Genomic DNA, 19,360 nt, shown 5'->3' on the forward strand with positions numbered 1-19,360 from the left:
CCGACATATTCACGCATCCCTTAATGCGTGCGCTGGATTTTTAAAATTCACGGGACACGGGAGACACCTTTCTGTGCTCGGCTCCATGCCTGAGGAAGGTTATGGCCTTTCTAGGGATGATGTGATGCTTAGAGGGCCAGGCTTTTAATTTCGATGCTGTCATTTTAATAGTTCTGTGTTCTTTATGTTCTAGCAGGTTTGGAGATTAAGATACTTTTTATGGCTTCTGTGATGTTTCATTGTATTTGTGGATGGTCTTTTATGCGTATTTTAGAATGTTTGCTTTAAATATGTTATTTCTGATATATTTGTTTTGTTGTTAATCTTTGAAGTTGTTGTTCATGGTTCTGAACATTCTAGGGAAGAGCAATTTATAAGACTGAAATTTGTAGTAATGACCTTGGGTGCTGGTTGGAAAGTGGAACGCTGTTATGGACAGGTATGCTCTCTCCCCCACCCCCATCCCCGGTATTGTTTAACCTTTGACATACGACATTGGGCATCCCACTGGGACTCTGTGCAGTTTAACTGATTGGAGCAGAAAAGAAACCCCGGGCTCAAGCACAGGTGGGAGTCACTGATGTACAGAATTAAGGGAAGTAGGAAAAAAAAAAAAACCCCAAGGGATATTAAAAACATAAGAACATGCCATGCTGGGTCAGACCAAGGGTCCATCAAGCTCCGTATCCTGTTTCCATCAGTGGCCAATCCAGGCTACAAGAACCTGGCAAGTACCCAAAAACCCCGCCGCCGAGCTTATTTTGCATAGGCTCGGTGGCACGCACAAGCCCCGGGACGCGCGTATGTCCCGGGGCTTTGAAAAGGGGGCGGGGCGGCGAGCCGGGAGCGGTCCCGAGTCCTCCGGCACAGCGCCAGCAGCCGGCCGGCGCGCACAAGTTACGCCTGCCAGAGGCGTACCTGCTATTAGAATAAAGGTAGGGGGGGGATTTAGATAGGGCAGGGGGGTGGGTTAGATAGGGGAAGGGAAGGGAGGGGAAGGTGGTGGGGAGCGAAAGGAAAGTTCCCTCCGATTTCAGAACGGCCTTGGAGGGAACGGGGAAAGCAATCGGGCCTCCCCTAGGGCTCAGCGCACACAAGGTACACAAGTGTGCTCCCCCTTGCGCATGCCGGGTAGCGCGCAAAATGTACCCTGCACGCGTAAGATTAAAAATCTGCCACTAAGTATATCCCATGCTACTGATGCCAGTAATAGCAGTGGCTATTTTCTAAGTCAACTTGATTAATAGCAGTTAATGGACTTCTCCTCCAAGACCTTATCCAATCCTTTTTTAAACCCAGCTACACTAACTGCACTAACCACATCCTCTGGCAACAAATTCCAGAGCTTTATTGTGGGTTGAGTGAAAAAGAACTTTCTCAGATTAGTCTTAAATGTGCTACTTGCTAACTTCATGGAGTGCCCCCTAGTCCTTCTATTATCTGAAAGAGTCACAGCACATATGGCAAGAATGAAACATTTTTTCATATGACCATTAACAGAAAGTAATATAGAAAGATATGAATGGCAAGTAATGACTGCGTGAGGGTTGGGGGTGATTTCTAGCTCTTATATTATAACTGACTATGGGCATAATTTGTGGCTATTTAATGCCACTCATGAAAGTGTGGTACAAATTTGTGGTAGGCCACAAATTTGAGAAGATCAGAGCCCAGTCAGTTGCTAGAAATCTGGGGACTCATTGGGGATTCCCACCCTGGAACAGTAGATGGCGCTCTAAGGGAGACTTCCCAGTGAAAGGCAGAACCACCTATTCTAGGGCTTCCTTAGTCAAATATTTCCAAAGCACAATTCTCAGCCGGAGCTGGATTTCTGTTACAGCTGCAATAACTTGTGAGTTGATGTCTTCCACTAGTTCTATACATATGTGCACTTGCCTCCTCTTACTGTATATAAGCCCTCATATGCTAATTTCTCAAGTGTACATGCCTCGCTTAATTTGTTTATAAGTTCTTTTGCATATTTAACCCTAACTTGAATGCAAAAAGTTGTAATTCTGCTGTTGACTCTCTTCCTTTGTATTTTGCATATTACCCAGTTAGCCCCTCCCTTGTTCATTGTAATTTCCCTTCTCAGTTACTTGTAAACCGACATGATGTGTCCTACGAATGCCGGTATAAAAAAAGTGTTAAATAAAAATAAAAAATAAATAGTTCTACAGAGGACATGCTTAACATCTGTGGAAACATATGAAATGAATGGTTTTAAAACAATTGTAGTCCTTTGTCTGTCTTTTTGTCCTCCTTTTGTTGCCTAAATGCTTCTTCATCCAAGATTTTCCCACCTTCTTTGTGGTCTTTTTGGAGTTAGAGAAACCCCGCAAGAATATCTGTGTGATTGTGATACAGAGGTCTGGCAGCTGGCCTGGCTCTGGAGGATGGAGTCTTCAGTTTCTGATGCTTTCTGTATGGACCAATATAAGCATAATCCAGACGTTGCTGAGCACTACAGTGAATGTAAATTCCTGCTCGGGGGGGTGTTTACATGTTGCGCAATGCTCTTTGGGCCACACTTGTCCCTTCTTCAGAGGTCATCCAAAGACCATCCGAAAAAGAGACCCAAATGGTCTTGATAGTTTATGGAGAATAACAGCTCCTGACTGCATTAATGTTACTTAAGAGATCCTTTTGCAAACTCAGTGGATACCAAAAAAACATGAAAATCAGATTACAAAAACATAGAGGAACTCCAAGGTCAAAGAGGGAAGGAGGAACGAAGGAACCCATTAGACAATCAGTCTGCAAAATCAAGTTCAACCAAACCCTTGTGAATGGCCTGTACAAGAGGCATTTTCCCCATAGCAGTCTCTGCTGATGAGATACTTACAGGGTACTCCAAAGATGCTCAAATGTTGTTCCTTCATCAGTTGAGGAAGATCGGGACATCTTCACTGAGGGGGAGTCCGACGAAGGATAGATTACTCTGTGGCCAAAAATGAAAAGAACATTTTGCTTTATCAAACATGGGCAACGCAAAACTGCTCCTGCTATTAAAGAAAATGCAACGACAAAGACCATTTTTACTTTCTCCAAACCAGAAAATGAACTGAGTTACATTGCAATGTTGTTTTGTGCAGGACAAGCCTCTGTTCTGCAATGTAATTCAGAGGTGTGCAGAAAATCTCTGCAGGCCAAAGATGAATGGGTCCCGTCCCTTCCCTTCCATGCTTAAATATCTTTTTTTTTTTTGTTGCACACCACTGATTGAAAAATTCTCCAGATCTACAATCAAGGACACAGCTCAAGAGCTTGGCAGAGGTGAGAGCATCATGAATATTGGGAGGACACATTTTAAAGCCTTTTTGTGCTGGTAATTAACAGCTTAGCCTGGAAACGGGGCCGTCTGAACTCTGGCCCTGCCTCAGTGTGGCTAAAAGCGTCTGCATTGTGGGGCCGCGGTTAGAGGGGTAAATAATGTATCTGATATCTCGATCGAATGTCGGTATATAAAAGCAATTAAATAAATCAATCTTCAAATCTATGCACGTTATTCTCTGTGGAAAAAGCACCCGCACAAAAGCAGATCATTTGTACCCAGGGCCGATTTTAGTGAAAGGGCAAGCATACTTTCTCTTTAAAATTCAGTGCAGAATCCGTGGGTAAAAAGTACCTGACGTGGACAGTTTGAAAATCACCCCCATCATCATTTGCTGGTTAGTTAGGAGTCACAGACACGTTGATTGATTGATTTACTCATTTAGGCTCAGAATTAATCTGGTTTTCTTGGTGCCGGCGGGACCCCCAGTGTTGCGCAATATAATTTGTGTGGACTGATAGAGGAAAATGGACCCTTTTAATGATGCCGGGCCTACAATGGGCCAGGCTTGCTGGCTCTTCCTATTCGTAGAGGGACATGGCCCTCCAGTCTGGCCACGTGGGGGCACAGGAGCCTTCTCTTGCTACCTCCTCCTCTGTAAACGTGCTCGTTGCTTCATCACAGGTTAGGGAGGGACGTTACCGCCTTCTCACTGCTACAGAAAATGGAAATCCATGCTTAGGGGGTGTTTTCACATGTTGGCCCCTATGGTACGATGCCCTTCTTTTTATTCCTCCTTGATTTTCGTCCTGGTTTTAAAAAGAGGAGGAACAAGCTCTTGTTACAGTAAACAAAAGCAAATAAAGACCCAGATGGCCCATCCAGTCTGCCCTGTGGCGATTTGTCCACTCTGGGTAGAGGCACCTACAAATTCCCACAGAGCATGCAACACCCACTCCCCTTCCTCCCCATGCCTTTCATCCAGCCTCTAAGAGCTGTACCCCTGTAACCACCGCTATCTGCGGGAGTAACAAATATTAGGTAGGGTAGCCTAGCAATCGTGCATTAAAAAAGCCATCAAACCAGAATGGATCCACAAGAATGCCTCTGAAAGGGAGAGGGGAAGAGTGTGTCCTGGTTTTGTGGTATGAGGTTTGATCATAGACCCCCTTCTCCCTCCTTATAAGCGCGGGGGCTCTGGGCACACCTCCATTAAAAGCAGGGCCTGTCTTTCTCATGGGCTCCCTCTTGGATTAATAAGCCTGCACCTTGTTAGGATGCAGCGGCAGAGTGCCCGGGGGAAGTCTCACCTCGTTCCTTGGTGTTTTAAGATGCAAAAACCCCAAAGCTCTGCAGGACTCATTACATTGAAATGTTACCATTTCCTTTTCAAGCCCAGCCCTTGTGCTGTGCGCTATTCTCAAACCAGGCAGCACTTCGGGCCTCTGGAGGTTCTCAGTAGGGAAAAGAAAGAATTAGTACCAGTTGCAGCTCTCGTTAGGAAGTGCCAACTATGGCAAGCCCAGGCCTGTCCAGTGTAGGTCAGTGGGCTGGGCGGAGGCCACAATCTGTCCCTTCTCTTCATTATGCGCCAGGCTCCTGTTAGACTCCTGGGAAGTTTCTGAATGAAGGATTTCACTACAGACTTCCAGAATCTGCTAGTGAATCCTGCATGAGCTGTAGGCCAAGCCCGGAGCCTCTGCTTTCTTATTTAATGCTTGTTAATGGGTGTAAGGGAGAACAATTAAAACCAACCTCTGCCTCACACTCCTGACTCCTGGCATCGTTCCCTCCAGCGCTGACAAAGACTAGTTAGTGATTATACGGAGAATGCTAGAAGTAACGGCCGGGAAACAGGCTGTTGGTGGATCCCTTCCTACTGGATTAATCTAATAGACTTGTAAGTAGCTTTTGAGAGTCAAACTCTTTTCCTCAGGTCAGTGCAAGCTCAGCTAAGGATGACATCATTTGAATAACCATCTTGTTGGCTTGGTCTCTCTACCTATCATAGGCATAGTCTGCTTGCTTTGTTTGGGGGGGGGGGGGCAAAGGGAGGAAGGTCATATTGGCAGGAGAGAAGGGAAGGGTAATGCACTTGACAGGGCATTACCCTCCTCACAAACTACGCCTATGCTATCAGTATATTTAAGTGGACGAATATGGCGATTGCATTCATTTAGGCATGAGGCAGACACTACGAGCGGCAGAATTGTGGTTTGTTTGGTTTTTTTTTTTCAAACAGAACATTTCAAGCTCACAAGTGTCAAACTTGTGCCATTCCAAGTTTTGTGCATGTGTCTGATCCATGCATGTTCATTTTTCAATGAAATTACAGCTTAGGTGTGTTTGGCCTCTCTACCAAGCATAATGTTCCCCAGTTAGGTGAAGATTGTCACTCTGCTCTGAAACCCAGACAACTAAACTGGACAAACTAAAAGCCTGAACAGAATTAGCCAAGGGACGGGGATCATGGAAATGTATGAATGTTCCTAGATGTTTGTGTGTTTAGCCCCCAGCTTCCTAACTACTAAACAATGAGCATCCAGCTACCCAGTAATAACTCATACAGGGTTTTCACATCGCAGTATTTTGTAAAATGCAGCATGAGGTACTCCCAGTAATAATTTATAAGGGTTGTCAGATTGCAGTATTTTTTTTTTTAATTCAGCATGAATAGGGACCTTCGTTTTCGGTTTTTATTTTATTTTTCCTGGAAATTTCAATGTTGTAACAAAAGAAATCAGTGGGAAAATGACTTTGTTATAACAAACAGGAGAAAAATCAGTGGGAAAAGTCTTTTTGACTGTTTTTTGTTTTGTTATAATATTGAAATTCCCAGGAAAAATAAAATAAAAACCAAAAACAAACCATGAAGTACTCCCAATAATAACTTAACAAAGGATTGCCAGATCGCAGGGTTTTGTTGTTTTTTTTTTAATTCAGCATGAAGTACTCCCAGTAATAATTAATAAAGGGTTGTCAGACCACTGTATTTTTGTGAAATTCAGCATGCGGTGCTCTTTTTAGGGCTGTTACTGAAAGTTACCAAATAACATAACACTAAGGGAATGTTTGTGGGCAAGCAGCTCACCTTAAACCAGGAGGTAAATACGTCATCTCCTGCAGAATAAGGTTCTGGGGAGGAATAATTTTCAAACAGCAGGCTCAGCCACAAAATCCACAGGTCGCCTTTGTACGCGGAAGGATCCTGCAGCCAATTTTCAAAAGGAAAACTATGCAGAGAGTTTCCAATCGCGAGCTGCCTGCAAGGTCTGCGAGTCTTTCAGACCCCACACTCTCTTTTCCATGCACGCAGAAACTTCACGAGAGAGCCCGTGGCGCAATCTGCCCACGTTGCTTTCCAATCCCGCCTGAAACGCGCTGTGGGAACGCCTCCCCTCACTCCGGCTGAAAGCCTGGCCAGACTGCTAACCAGGTGGAAAAGGCTTGGAAAATGTTTTTTTCTTAGTGGCCAGTTTTTCAAGCGTTACATGGGTAGCGCCGACTAACTCTACACGTGCTCCCTGGCAATGCACACACGCTCCGCGTGGCAAGCCGATGTCCTTGGAGGCATGTTTAGGCTGGAAGTGAACAGGAGTTTCCAGGCTACCCGCGCAGTTTTGCTCCTGCTTCACCCCAGGCGTGGATAGAATAGGCGGAAAATACCCCGGTAGCTTCTCTTTGAAGATCTGCAAAGGGTTAAGCAGGTGGAAAAGTCTGGATGCCTCTTGCCACAGGGGAAACCTCTTGTCCTTGAGAGCCACAAACAGGCCCGGTTTTTAGGGTATCCACAATAAATGTGCCTGACATAGATTTGCATCTTATGGAAGCAGTGCATGCAAATCTATCTCAGGCACGTTCATTGTGGATATGCTGAAAACCAGGCCTGTATGTGGCTCTCGAGGACCGGAGTTGGCTACCTGTGCATTAAATTTTTAGTGAATTTGCCCCTTTTAATCAGGAGAAGGGAGGACGATTTTATAACAGTCCGCCCAGTGGTGAAGTCTCCATGAACGCTGTTCATGCTGAATTTACTGATTATTTTCACAGCACACTTGCGTGCGGAAGTTTGCTTTAGAAACCCCTCGGGTAAGTCGCCTGGTACATGCATGAATGGGCTCGCACAAAGTTTACAGCTGCTCCGAGCACAGCATAACACGTGCGAGGATAATTTAGGCGCAGGCTCTTTAAAAATCAAAAACCTCGTGCGCGTAAGTCCCGACTCCACCCCCCCAGAATGCCTCTCCTTAGGGAGCGCAAGAGTGCACGTGAAAGCAGGACCCAGAAGCATATTTACGTGCCCTGCGCCCAGGTCACTTTTGGAACAGCTGTTTACGCACGTAAAACCAGGTTTGATATTCCAATCCGGTTTTTGCAGGTGTGGCAGCATTTTACCTGTTGGAAAATTGTGTGCGCTCCATGTAAAATTGCCTGCGTAGTTCCCTAACGTTCGTACTTGTACCTGCAGCGTCTGAGGGGTTCCCGGGGGCATGGTTATATGGGGGAGTGGCGAGGAAATAACGTGTGCAGGTGACATTTTTAGATCTATGTTCATTGTTTCCAAGGGGGAAAGGGAGCTGCAGAAAAAGCAGGTACAAATCTTTACGGGAGGGACGACACTTTTTCTCCCAAAGCAATTTAGTCAAAGCAAAAATGTGTTGCTTACTTGTGCTTTTATTATTGATGCAAACCCTGGTGGGCAGTTAGGTTTTAAGAGAGCAATCAATATCCAAGCATCGTTGTCCTAGCATTGAAGCAGTTGTTCAAGCAGTAGAGCTCTACTGCCCCCAGCAGGGAAGCCTCCAAATCTGCTGTTTAGGGGACCTTGAGAAGCTCTGGTCCAGCACGATTGAGCTGTAATGTTTTATTTCACCTAAGCGATTGGAATCTGCTTATGCAGGTCCCGTGTATGAACCCTGAACGGCTGCAGGAGGGGAGGCCCCTCGTGATCAGGTAACCGAACAGGCTGATTCGGTCCTGGCTTCGCCCCACTGCATACGTTTCATGCAGACGTAGTTCTGATATTCCAAGGAGGGAAATCAATGGTAAAAAACCAAGTTACAAAGCCATGCATGCCACAGGGGGGAGGGAAGGGGAAAGCCAGGACCGGATCAACCTATTCAATAGACCTGGATCGAGGTGGCAGCCCTGAGCTAGAGAAATGATGTTTGGCTCATCCTCTGCCCAGAGTGCATTCTTTGCATCAGAGTAAAATATGCCTGATGAAATGGGAGGGACGAAGCAGGGGAAGCAGAAAATTGGAGCAATTATTTCCATTGAAAGATGGACCGAACCAGACGGAGGACAGCAAAGGGGAGAGGCTATATTTTAGGTATAATACTGCACTTGTTGGTATTTTTAGCTTTTTATGTTGGTATTTGTAGTTATTTGTTTTATGCATAATATTATGCATAATATGCATAATATTGTTCATTTCAGTGTTTTATGTACAATTTTGCTATTTTTATGTTCATTTTTATTGTAACCTGCTTAAAAGACATGGACACAAGCAGGCTATAATTCCTTGAAATAATGTAAAAATAAACACAGCACTGCAGAGAGGACGTCCCTGAATTAGATTGCAAAGCTGGCTTAGATGCCCTTTTCATCAAATGTTTCTCATCGGAGCTGGTGATAGGGCCTAAGCAGACTGAGCAATTTGCTTAGGTCCTTAAGATGCTCAGAGCAGCCCATGAACTACGCTTTATTGTTACTTACCCTTCACACAGGCCTACGCTCTCCTTTTTCCTTCTCGCTTCCCCCCTCTCCTCACCTGCTTAGGGTTCCAGCGGGTTAGCCCCATTTCTGCTTACCATGGTGTGTGTCTGCCTGAAGCTAAAAAGGTAGGAACTCTCCTATGTACAGAAACTGGATAATTCCTAACCGTGACATTAAATGGAACCTTTACAGTACATCTGTAGCAGAACTGTTGTGCTGTTATTTGTCTGTAACACTCTGTTAACTCTTGTGGACATATACTCCAGGGGCTTTTGGATGGGTGGTGTGCTGGAGATTTTACAGGATTTTGCGTCTCAGCGAGTCAGATGCATTACATGAGCCCTGTGATGTTATAAATGCTGGGAACGCCAGGAAGATGCAGAGCAGGAGTATAGAAATGTTGGAAACTTGGAGAGCCTGTGTTTGAAGAATTACAAGGAATATTTATGTTCTTATGGCTTTGCTATTACAATTGGGTCAAGGCTAGTATTTGGCACATACTGGGATCTGCAATTGGTTGAATTATAGACGTTCAGAAGCATACAAAATATTTCTCTTAGCCATACAGCACAGAAAACCCCTTGGTAACAGTCTGGATGATGGTATATAAAGACCCATTGCCCCATCCAGTCTGCTCAGTTAGTCCTGTCCACACTACTGAGGATATACATGAGGATATGTGATGATATTTATACAACCTGTTGCTTGTTTTCTGTAAACCGTTCTGATGGCGCAACCGAATGACGGTACACAAAACACGTTAAATAAATAAATATCTATTACCAGCCGTAGAAGCTTGAGTGCCAGTAGGCTATCGCTTCTTATCCAAGTTAGTTTTGTTGCCTTCCTCTATAGTTCCCTACCATCATGGATAGATGATCATAAAGAATTCCATACTTAATCAAACACCCAGAAAATCTACAAATTGGTGAACATGTGGGACATTAGTAAAACTTTCTTCGTTACTATTTATCTCCAAAATCAGTGTAAGAGAGGAAACTCCTTCCTGAACAGAGCTGTTACCTTATTAACGACTGCAAATCCTGAGAATCCAGGAATATTTAATTTTTGGTAATCAAGATATTTCACAAATCTAAATTTGGAGTATTGGCACACAGGCTGACAAGTGCAGGCCTGCCTTTTGTACATCTATTATTTATATAGCAACATCAGTATATACAGTACTGTGCAAAATCATTTATGTGCTTGTAGAATCCCTGTCCTGAAGAGCTTATAGCCTGAGTATGAACATAGATATAAGTGATTTTCTCATGGTCAAGCAGTACACGGTGGACGGGGAAACCGAGGCCTGTACTACACATCCTTGAGAGCTGCGGCCTAGCTTCTCTTAGGGGTGGATTTTAAATGCCCTGCGCGCGTAAATCCGGGCGGATTTATGTGTGCAGGGCCCTTGTGCGCCGGCGCGCCTATTTTGCATAGGCCGCCGGCGCGTGCAGAGCCCCAGGACGCGCGTAAGTCCCGGGGTTTTTTAAAAGGGGCGGGAGGGGGCGTGTCAGGGGGCGTGGCCGAATGACGCAGCGTTTCGGGGGTGTGACGCGGCGTTTTGGGGGCGGCAATGCGGGCGTGGTTTCGGCCCGGGGACATTCCGGGGGCATGGCCGCGGCCTCCGGACCAGCCCCCGGGACCGGAACACGGAGCGGGGCAGCCGGCCGACGCGCACAGATTTACGTCTGCTTTTCGCAGGCGTAAATCGTGGAATAAAGGTAAGGGGGGGTTTAGATAGGGCCGGGGGGTGGGTTAGGGAGGGGAAGGGAGGGGAAAGTGGGGGGAGGGCGAAGGAAAGTTCCCTCCGAGGCCGCTCCAAAATCGGAGCGGCCTCGTAGGGAACAGGCAGCGCGCGCTGGGTTCGGCGCGCGCAGGTTGCACAAATGTGCACCCCCTTGCGCACGCCGACCCCGGATTTTATAAGATACGCGCGGCTACGCGCGTATCTTATCAAATCCAGCGTACTTTTGTTTGCGCCTGGTGCGCAAACAAAAGTACGCGATCGCACAATTTTTTAAAATCTACCCTTTATAGTATAACATACTTTGCGAATTCACTACTTTTGACGTGATGCTTGCCTAATAAACCTCTGTTCTGTCCTTAAGTTTCCTTGGGGGGGGGGGGGTTCTAGCTGTGCCAGTGACGGTTGCACCATTTGTGGGATTATGCCCCTAAACTCTTAAACATAGCAAGGAAAACATGCAACCTACTCCTCTTCCAGCAGCTGACGTGCCAACATCTGGAAACTCCTCAGAAGGAGATTTGCTGAAAGAGGGCAGGAGATGCCTCTGGGACCGGGGCAGGAGATGCCTCTGGGACCGAGGCATCAAACCTTTTGCTCTAGGGCAAATGGGCTCTGATTTTATTGGTGGAAAAAAGTCTCTGAGCTGTTCAATGGGAAGCATGCTGAGACCCAACTGGAATCAGTTTGTCACCGGAGCAAATGTTTGATGCCTCTGCCCCTCGATCTCCACAGGCAAAGCTCAGAAACCAGGGATTTTCTAAGAAGGAGGACAATGGCAACATGTGGCCAAGAAAACAAACGTGGCAGTGTCCCGTCAGAAGAGGAATTTAGCTTGCTTTGGGCACATCTGTATGTTTCCTCTCTTTTCGCCAAGCAGAGTAGCAGGAGTACTTTGTGGGTTTGGTCAGTCAAAGAGCTGGTTACTGAAATATTTAGGCACAGTTACACATTAGACCCACTGACTGGATGTGGGAGATCTAAAGGTTTAACAAGGTTTCCCCCGGCACCTCCTCTGCATAATGTTTTAGTGACATGGCTGCCCCCATGAAATGTTTCTTCCTTCCTTGGCATCTTGCTAAACCCTCGCTGAATCTCCCATCAAGGTACCAGTGCTCAGACAAAAACCGAGACAAGCAGAATATTATCTGAAGTTATTTCTATTGTTAGCTGGTGCCTGGTATCACAGAACAGCACCCCACATTCACAATAGAGCTTCTACTAAAAAAAACAAAAAACGGGAGGGGAAAATATTTCTCTTTTTAATTGCAAATTTGTTCTCTGTGTTGGAACACTTCGCCTGCATGGAAACTAGGTATTATTATTTTTTCCCTGTAGCACAGCTTGAGATTTTTTTTTTACTTAAGCTGTTTTCTGGGTTGGTTGGTTCTGAATATGACTCCCCCCCCTATAATCTCACTCTATGAGTGTCTATCTCAGTGACTATCGCTTCCGGGAAAAAGTCCCCCCATCCCAAAATAACGGTCCATGAGGACTGATCTTACGTAGGAAAATGCTTTGCAAGCCCTTGTGATCTGTGCTTGCAAGAGAAGATCATTTGACTTAAAAAGGAACCGAATGGTGACGATTACTGAAAAAAATGACAGGTTTCCTGCTGTCGAATTGTGGCCCCCTTTAATCTAGTGCTGTATAATAATGTTGTGGAACATTGCAAGATATTTAGAATTTCTTCATGTTTCTCTGGAGTTCAAAGGAGTCGTGTGAGTCTCTCCTTATTATTTCTAGATCAATGCTTCGGTTTCGGTTGCCATTGAGTTTGGAACACACAATATGCAGTGGCCAGTGCTGGCTGTTTCCAAACAGGGGCAGCACTGGCTGCCATTTCCTGGACCCTGAGAGGCTGCAGCCATCTTTGAAGCTATGCTGGCTCTGCCTGCATGGACCCATGCACCTGAGGTACCATTTTCTGCTCCTTTTCCTGTTTCCTGCAGACATTTTCTCACCTTTCTTTTTAGTTTAATTCGCCACCCTTCAAAAAACACCTCCAAGCCTAACCGTTTTAAGTTGCTCGTTGAATCATATGGTCATTACCACAGGCCAGTAACTCGAATCCTTTCACAGCTCACATGGCTAAATATGAAAGGAGTATTTACATTACGGAGCAACCTCGCTTTTGTAGCACCTCTTCTGAGCCATATCCACATTATGCCACCCTCTTCAAGGATTTATTAAAATGTGGATAAAAATATAATCATAAACTAGGAAAAAAGACACTGGGAAGCTCATTTGGGCTGCTCAAACATTTTAGTTTCGATTTGCATCTTGCAAAACTGATCAACTTTTTCAATCTTAAAGTCGTCCGGGAATATGGAAACTTGTCCTGGGGCAAAAAAGCACGGCTTGTGGGCAAGTTTGCTGCCGTTTTTCCTCATCAAAGTTTCGGTTTTCGGGCCCATACCCCCAACCCACTTTCGTTTTACAAATCAAAAAACATGCCAAGCCAATAAGGAAAGCTTTGCAGCTGTAAGAGAAAAGGCACCAAACTCTCTGGACCATGTGGACCACAGAATTGTCCTTACCCTGGTTCCTGATCCACGGATTGGCGAAGTGGAGGCAGGCCGGCACTTTCTGTTTTGCCAGAGAGCACAGGCACCCACGGCAGTGTGGTCAGAAAGGGGTGACACCATCACAAATCACGTGATTTCATTCATATAAAAAAAAAAAAAAAAACTAGATAGCTCTTAAGGACGTTTTGAGAGTTCTCTTATTAACTCATTGTGCAAGATAGAGTTGCCCAGCAAATTCAGAATGCATAGGACTAAATACTAAACCCATGAAACTTGAACATAATTTAAAGTTCAAAATAATGCCTGTCCTAGAAAAATGCCCATTTGTGAACTAATTAGATAGTTGGGTAGGTACTAATCCATCATCTGAAATCACTCCCCTCGTTTGGCTAATTATATGCTTGTGGTTATTCAGAGTGCCATAGCTTATCAAATAATATGTGCTTCTCCACTGAAAGAACATTTTTTTACAGTATGGTTAGTATTAATCCAAACTCTCAAAATATCCAAATAAACTAAAAACCTAACTGGCAGCCAAGCTTCTGACAGATGATGGATACAGACCGGCACCCTTGAAAGTTGCTAGTCCCATCAAAACTGCACTTACCAACTTGTATGGGGTACCAGGACTGCCTGTATTTGTGTGTTGAAGAAAAAAATGGTTTCATTGTAGAAAACACAGACATTTTGGGGGAGATGCAATTAAAATCAGGACTATTTATACCTAACAGTCACTGGCTTAAGAGATACAATGAGTTTGTTGACATTGGCAAAATGAAGGTTTGATGACAATATATTGGCTTCAACGGAGGCTTAATCCTTATTTTTACAACAGGCGTGTGCATTTTCATATCTCACTGATAGCGATATGACCAGATGGGAGTACAAAGAATGAATAGCACATTATCAGAATATTACTGTTAGGCAGAGAGAGATCTAGCAAATGTTTCAGACTCTTCACTGATTTTGTAATCAGGTGAGATTTGACTGAATATCAAGTATCACCTAGTAATTTAATATCGGTATGAGAGGTATAGAGGGTGGCTCCCTTAGTCTGAAGTGACATACAGTGTCCCCAGAAATATTGTGACCAACGGTGACCATGAAAACCAATGTGCTCATTAGTCCTCATCAGTCGGCAACCTTGTGTTCATCGAACTTCAGAAGTCAGCGCTAAGTAATATTAAATGCCGTTACTGATAGATGGTCATAAACAAAAGGGCAGACTAGGCACAAGTCACCTGATTAGGAAACCTGAGAAGAGTTTGCACACCAGCCTGCCAGCTCTGTTGCAGGGAATGGCTCCAGTTTCTGCTACTGGTCTTCCAGTTTCATAAACCCCAATAACTGAATAAATATTACCTATCTGAATGCAAAAAGGCTGATGCAACCTTAAAAACTTATTTGGCCTGTGAAGATATGCGCTTCACTTTGGCAGTAAGTGTAGAAACACAGATTTGCAAACAGTCGTATGACGTTTACTCGGGGACTAACTTTTGACACTCATGGAAGGTCTCTATCCTTGTGTAAACCTCTCCCGCCTTGCCTCTTAGAATCTCTTTTGCCTAACTCAATCACTCACATGCAACTGAATTATTCAGTTCAATTCTAAGAAATGCAAACATTTTTTTGAATTTTATGAACACTTAGCCATATATCAAATTGCACCGTCTTTTTATTTTAGAGGTGAACATAAAAGTCCCATTGTATTATAATCTATAATGGGAAATTATTATAGTACCTGAATGTAATCTGCTTTGAAGTGACTAAAATAAATAAATCTAGATACCAAAGAAGTGCAAATCCTTCCATCAGCTACAAAAAGGTGTGAATAAAATGTATTGAAATGAAAACCAGCAAAAATGCTGGGAATAAATTAGATCTTTATTAAGCTACCAAGTATTTTAGGGTGCAGGCTTTTGGGACAGCATTGGACCCTTCCTCAGCGAACTGACAGAGTCATGAAATATATTATGCTGGAAAAAAATTGCAATTGCCTGGAGCTTCCTTAAAAAAAACCATTTTGAACAGAGTACAAGCGAAATGGGGATCTAACAGCTGACTTTGAAAGTGTACATTCAATATAGCCAGCAAAATGTAAGTTTGACTTCTCTAACTCGTCCAGCGACTTATCAAGGATACCGAACTTAGGTAATGTATGGTTTCTCTGGTTTAAGATGCTTACCAGAACGAGATAACACACATTTCCTCGTTTCGATTCAAAATGGAGCCTTTCAGAGCAGTCAGCCCTGCTCCAACATCCTCCCCCTCCTCCCCCTCTGCTGCTGAATTCCTCTGATGGCAGTCCAGTTTTGTTTCAGGGGATTTCTGCAGCGAAACGAGAAGTCCTCATAATGAGCTTTCCAAATGCAAGACTCTTGGATAGACCTGTTTCTTCCCAACCTGAACATGAGTGGCGAAGCCGTCGGGTTTCTCGACTGTTATTTAGTAAAGCCTGGAAACAGCAAATTAATTTTATTCAAGGGTGTGGAACTATCATGTTTTGTATCTCATTTGCAAGTGTTTTGCTGCCAGCAAACCTCAAAGATAACTTCACAAGCGTTAGGCAAGGCTTCCCAGTACATTAATTCAGCGCACTGAGATTGCTTTCCAAACAGTCAAAGAAATGGAATGGACAGCAAGGCTATGACCACATGAATGAATATGTTTTGCTGACGATGACTATTTTATTCTTTCAAAAATAAGGTTTCCAGTGAATTTGGTTCTCTTGGAAGGTATCGTACAGTACTGAAAACCAAAATGTTCCATTTCTCTACCGAACGGGCACGGGGCCATGCAAGCCTCCCTCCATGACCCCAACTGAGGTACTTCTGCGCCTTCTCTCTATAAGGATCGGATTTTCATACTGATTCAGTCTTTGAGCTGGAGACCCAGGCCTCAGATGCCAATTAGTGACAATTATGATGATGGTTTGCAATGGCATGGATACTTATTCACTGATAAATGGACCAAGACCTTCAACTCATGTCTCTTAAGTCACTGAAATGGGCTCTGATTTTTTAGTTGCCGCTATCTTAAGATTTGAACCAGTTAACGTCAGGTGAAAATGTATAAATCATTACTATTTTTACTCAGAACATTCTTCTCATTGCAGTATTCATTTTCTGAACAGTGCTGGCAATTAATTGGCCTTGCATGGATTCAGCTTCCCTGTCTGTGATGTCATAAAACATCTCGGATTAACCTTTTCTGTAATACTAGAGTGCATTTAAACATAGAAATAGCAAACCCCAGTCCTGTCATGCCACAAACTGGTCTGAATTTTTGGATATTTGCAGTGAATATTCATGAAGTTTATTTGCATGCAATGAATCTAGTCCATGGCTAATTTATGCATTTTGGTTATCTGAGAACCAGATCTACCTGCGGCACCACAGCACTGGCGTTCACCATTGCTGAATGCTACAGAGTAACGGGTGAATGAGGCGCCTGAGATGTTTGCTGTTATGTAAGTAGTATGAATGCTGTGTTAGTTCACTTGAATGCACTTTTCTCATAGAAGATAGAAACATAATGGCAGAAAAACTGCGTGGCCTATCCTGTCTGCCCATCAGCCTAACTAATTTAGCTTTCCAATTCCCATCACTCCCCTGTGTTTATCCCATGCTTTGTCTCCACCACCTTCACTGGGAGGCTGCTCCATGCATCCACCACATTCTCTATAAAGAAATATTTCCTAAGGTTACTGCTGTTGAAAGAGGCTCCCTCCTGTGCATGGAAAGCTTGGAGGTATTTAAATGTTTCTGTCATCTCCTCTCTCTCATATTTCCTCCAGGGAATACATATGTCCCCATAAGTTCTAGAACAAAGACCACTGACCATTTTAGTAGCCACCCTCTGGATCTACTCCAGCTGGTCTATATCCTTTTAAGGTGCGGTCTCCAGAATTGTACACAATACTCCAAATGAGGTCTCACTAGACTTATACGGGGCAGTATCACCTCCCTCTTTCTGCTGCCCGTTTCTCTTTTCTTGGACTAACAATACATTTTTTTGGTGAGCTTTAAGAAGTTACATTCCATTTATCAGGACAAGAGAGTAAGATGAAGGTCAGTGCTGATCCTAGGGGTGACGCGGTGCCCTAGGTGAATCAGATGGAGTTGTGTCCCCCTGCGATTGAAGACTGGGGAGGCTGCCCTATCTATACCGTATGCACAGTGCTGGGCTTTGTACTTCTGCAGCGCTCTTGTGCTCTACAAGCAGCTGCAGGAAAGGAAGTGATTTAAGATATTGACAGGAAATTCTGTTATAGCGGGTGGGGCTAACGTGGCAGCATGGACAGGGGTAGTTCCAGGGGTGGGGGAACGAGGGTATCCCCAGACAAGTAGCTCCCCCCGCTAACCCCATCTGGCTGGATCACTTTGATTGGTTGGAGGGAAAGGCACTTGGCACTTGCCACTCTGAAATTTACTGTACCCCCTCATACAACCATTTATGAAGCCCCCTCCCCTCCCCCCCCCCAACACGCACGCACACAGCATGAGGTCTGGGAAATTTCCCTGATATGCCCCCTCTAAGAATGTCTCAGATCACAGCAAAAGTCTTGACCTGCTACTTCTCGTTTCACCTGCTGGAAGGGAGTGTTGCTCACGAAAGCTACTAGAAATGTATTGTCAGTCCAATGAACAGGTGTTGTCTTATATTTGTTTGTATTTTTTTTGCTGACTTTTACAAAGGCATCATTTCATGCAACTTGCCCATGAGGCAGGCCCATGCTTAAAGTGTAAAGGAAACTCCCCCTGTGCCCAGAGACACTGACACAAAGGAAATCAAAGGAAGGGGAGGAAGAGGGGTGCCTGTGTTCCCTGAGTTTGTACATAGTTTAAAAATATCATCTTGGAAGCCCAGACCAGATGTATTCCATTCATTAGAAAGGGTAGAAAGAAGGCCAGACCCACAGCATGTTAAAAGGTGGGGCAAAAGAGGCTATTTTAGCCAAAAGAACATCTTTCAAAAATTGGAAAAAGAATCCAACTAAAGAAAATAGGCAAAAGCATAAACATTGGCAAGATAGATGTAAAACATTGATAAGGCAGGCAAAAAGAGAACCTGGATGTAGAGGCAGAGCCTCATAAAATCTTTTAAAAATACATTTGAAGGCCCCTAATTTAGGATTCTAAATCTAGCTAAATAAATAGCAGGCCTGGATTTAGAGGCAGAGCCTCATAAAATCTTTTAAAAATACATTTGAAGGCCCCTAATTTAGGATTCTAAATCTAGCTAAATAAATAGCAGGCCTGGATTTAGGAGCCTACGTTGTAGGTCCCTGAATTTATAAGAATTTTCAGCTGAAAAGGACCAAAGTCAGAGGCCAAAATTTAGGAGCTCAGCTTTTTTTGATTATTTGATCCACAAAAGCTAAGGGCCACTTAATGAATTTAGTAAGTAGCCCACTTAAATAAAATTGGAAAAAATTCTTTTTACTCAATGCACAATTAAGCACTGGAATTCATTGCTGGAGGATGTGGTAAAGGCACCTAGCATAGCTGGGTTTAAAAACGGTTTGGACAAGTTCTTGAAGAAGTCTATAAGCTGTTATTAACCAGATAGATTTGGGAAAAGCCACTATGTAGCCCTGGATGTTAGCAGGATGGGATATGTCTCCTGTTTGGGCTCCTGCCAGGTACTTGTGACCTGGATTGGCCCCTGCTGGCAACGGGATCCAGGGTTTGATGGACCCTCAGTCTGATCTTGCATAATTTAATGTTACCTATTTCTCATGATAGCGGAAGCATATTCATTCATTCATTCATTGTTAATGATCTTGTTTGAATATGTATAGTAAGTAGAGATGTGAATCGTGTCCTCGATCGTCTTAACGATCGATTTCGGCTGGGAGGGGGAGGGAATCGTATTGTTGCCGCTGGGGGGGGTAAAATATCGTGAAAAATCGAAAAATCGTAAAATCGCAAAACCGGCACATTAAAACCCCCTAAAACCCACCCCTGACCCTTTAAATTAAATCCCCCACCCCCAATGACTTAAATAACCTGGGGGTCCAGCAGCGGTCTGGAACGGCAGCGGTCCGGAACGGGCTCCTGCTACTGAATCTTGTTGTCTTCAGCCGGCGCC

General features: G+C 44.2%; 1 protein-coding gene across 5 annotated transcripts in view; it reads right to left on the reverse strand.

Annotated features, from left to right (window-relative positions):
* The window catches only part of TP73 (tumor protein p73), a 121,163-nt gene that overhangs the window by 92,250 nt on the left and 9,553 nt on the right, over window positions 1-19,360 (reverse strand). For 4 of the 5 annotated variants that reach the window (XM_029577921.1, XM_029577925.1, XM_029577924.1 and 1 more), the window contains exon 2: window positions 2,846-2,941. In XM_029577921.1, coding sequence (XP_029433781.1) covers window positions 2,846-2,904 — 59 coding nt within the window. In that variant the 5' untranslated portion in view covers window positions 2,905-2,941. Of the gene's footprint in view, window positions 1-2,845; window positions 2,942-13,279; window positions 13,358-19,360 lie in introns of those variants that run through there. The other variant, XM_029577923.1, reaches the window with a different exon arrangement.

This window comes from Rhinatrema bivittatum, chromosome 15, assembly GCF_901001135.1.
Source record: "Rhinatrema bivittatum chromosome 15, aRhiBiv1.1, whole genome shotgun sequence".
NCBI classification, from domain to species: domain Eukaryota; kingdom Metazoa; phylum Chordata; class Amphibia; order Gymnophiona; family Rhinatrematidae; genus Rhinatrema; species Rhinatrema bivittatum.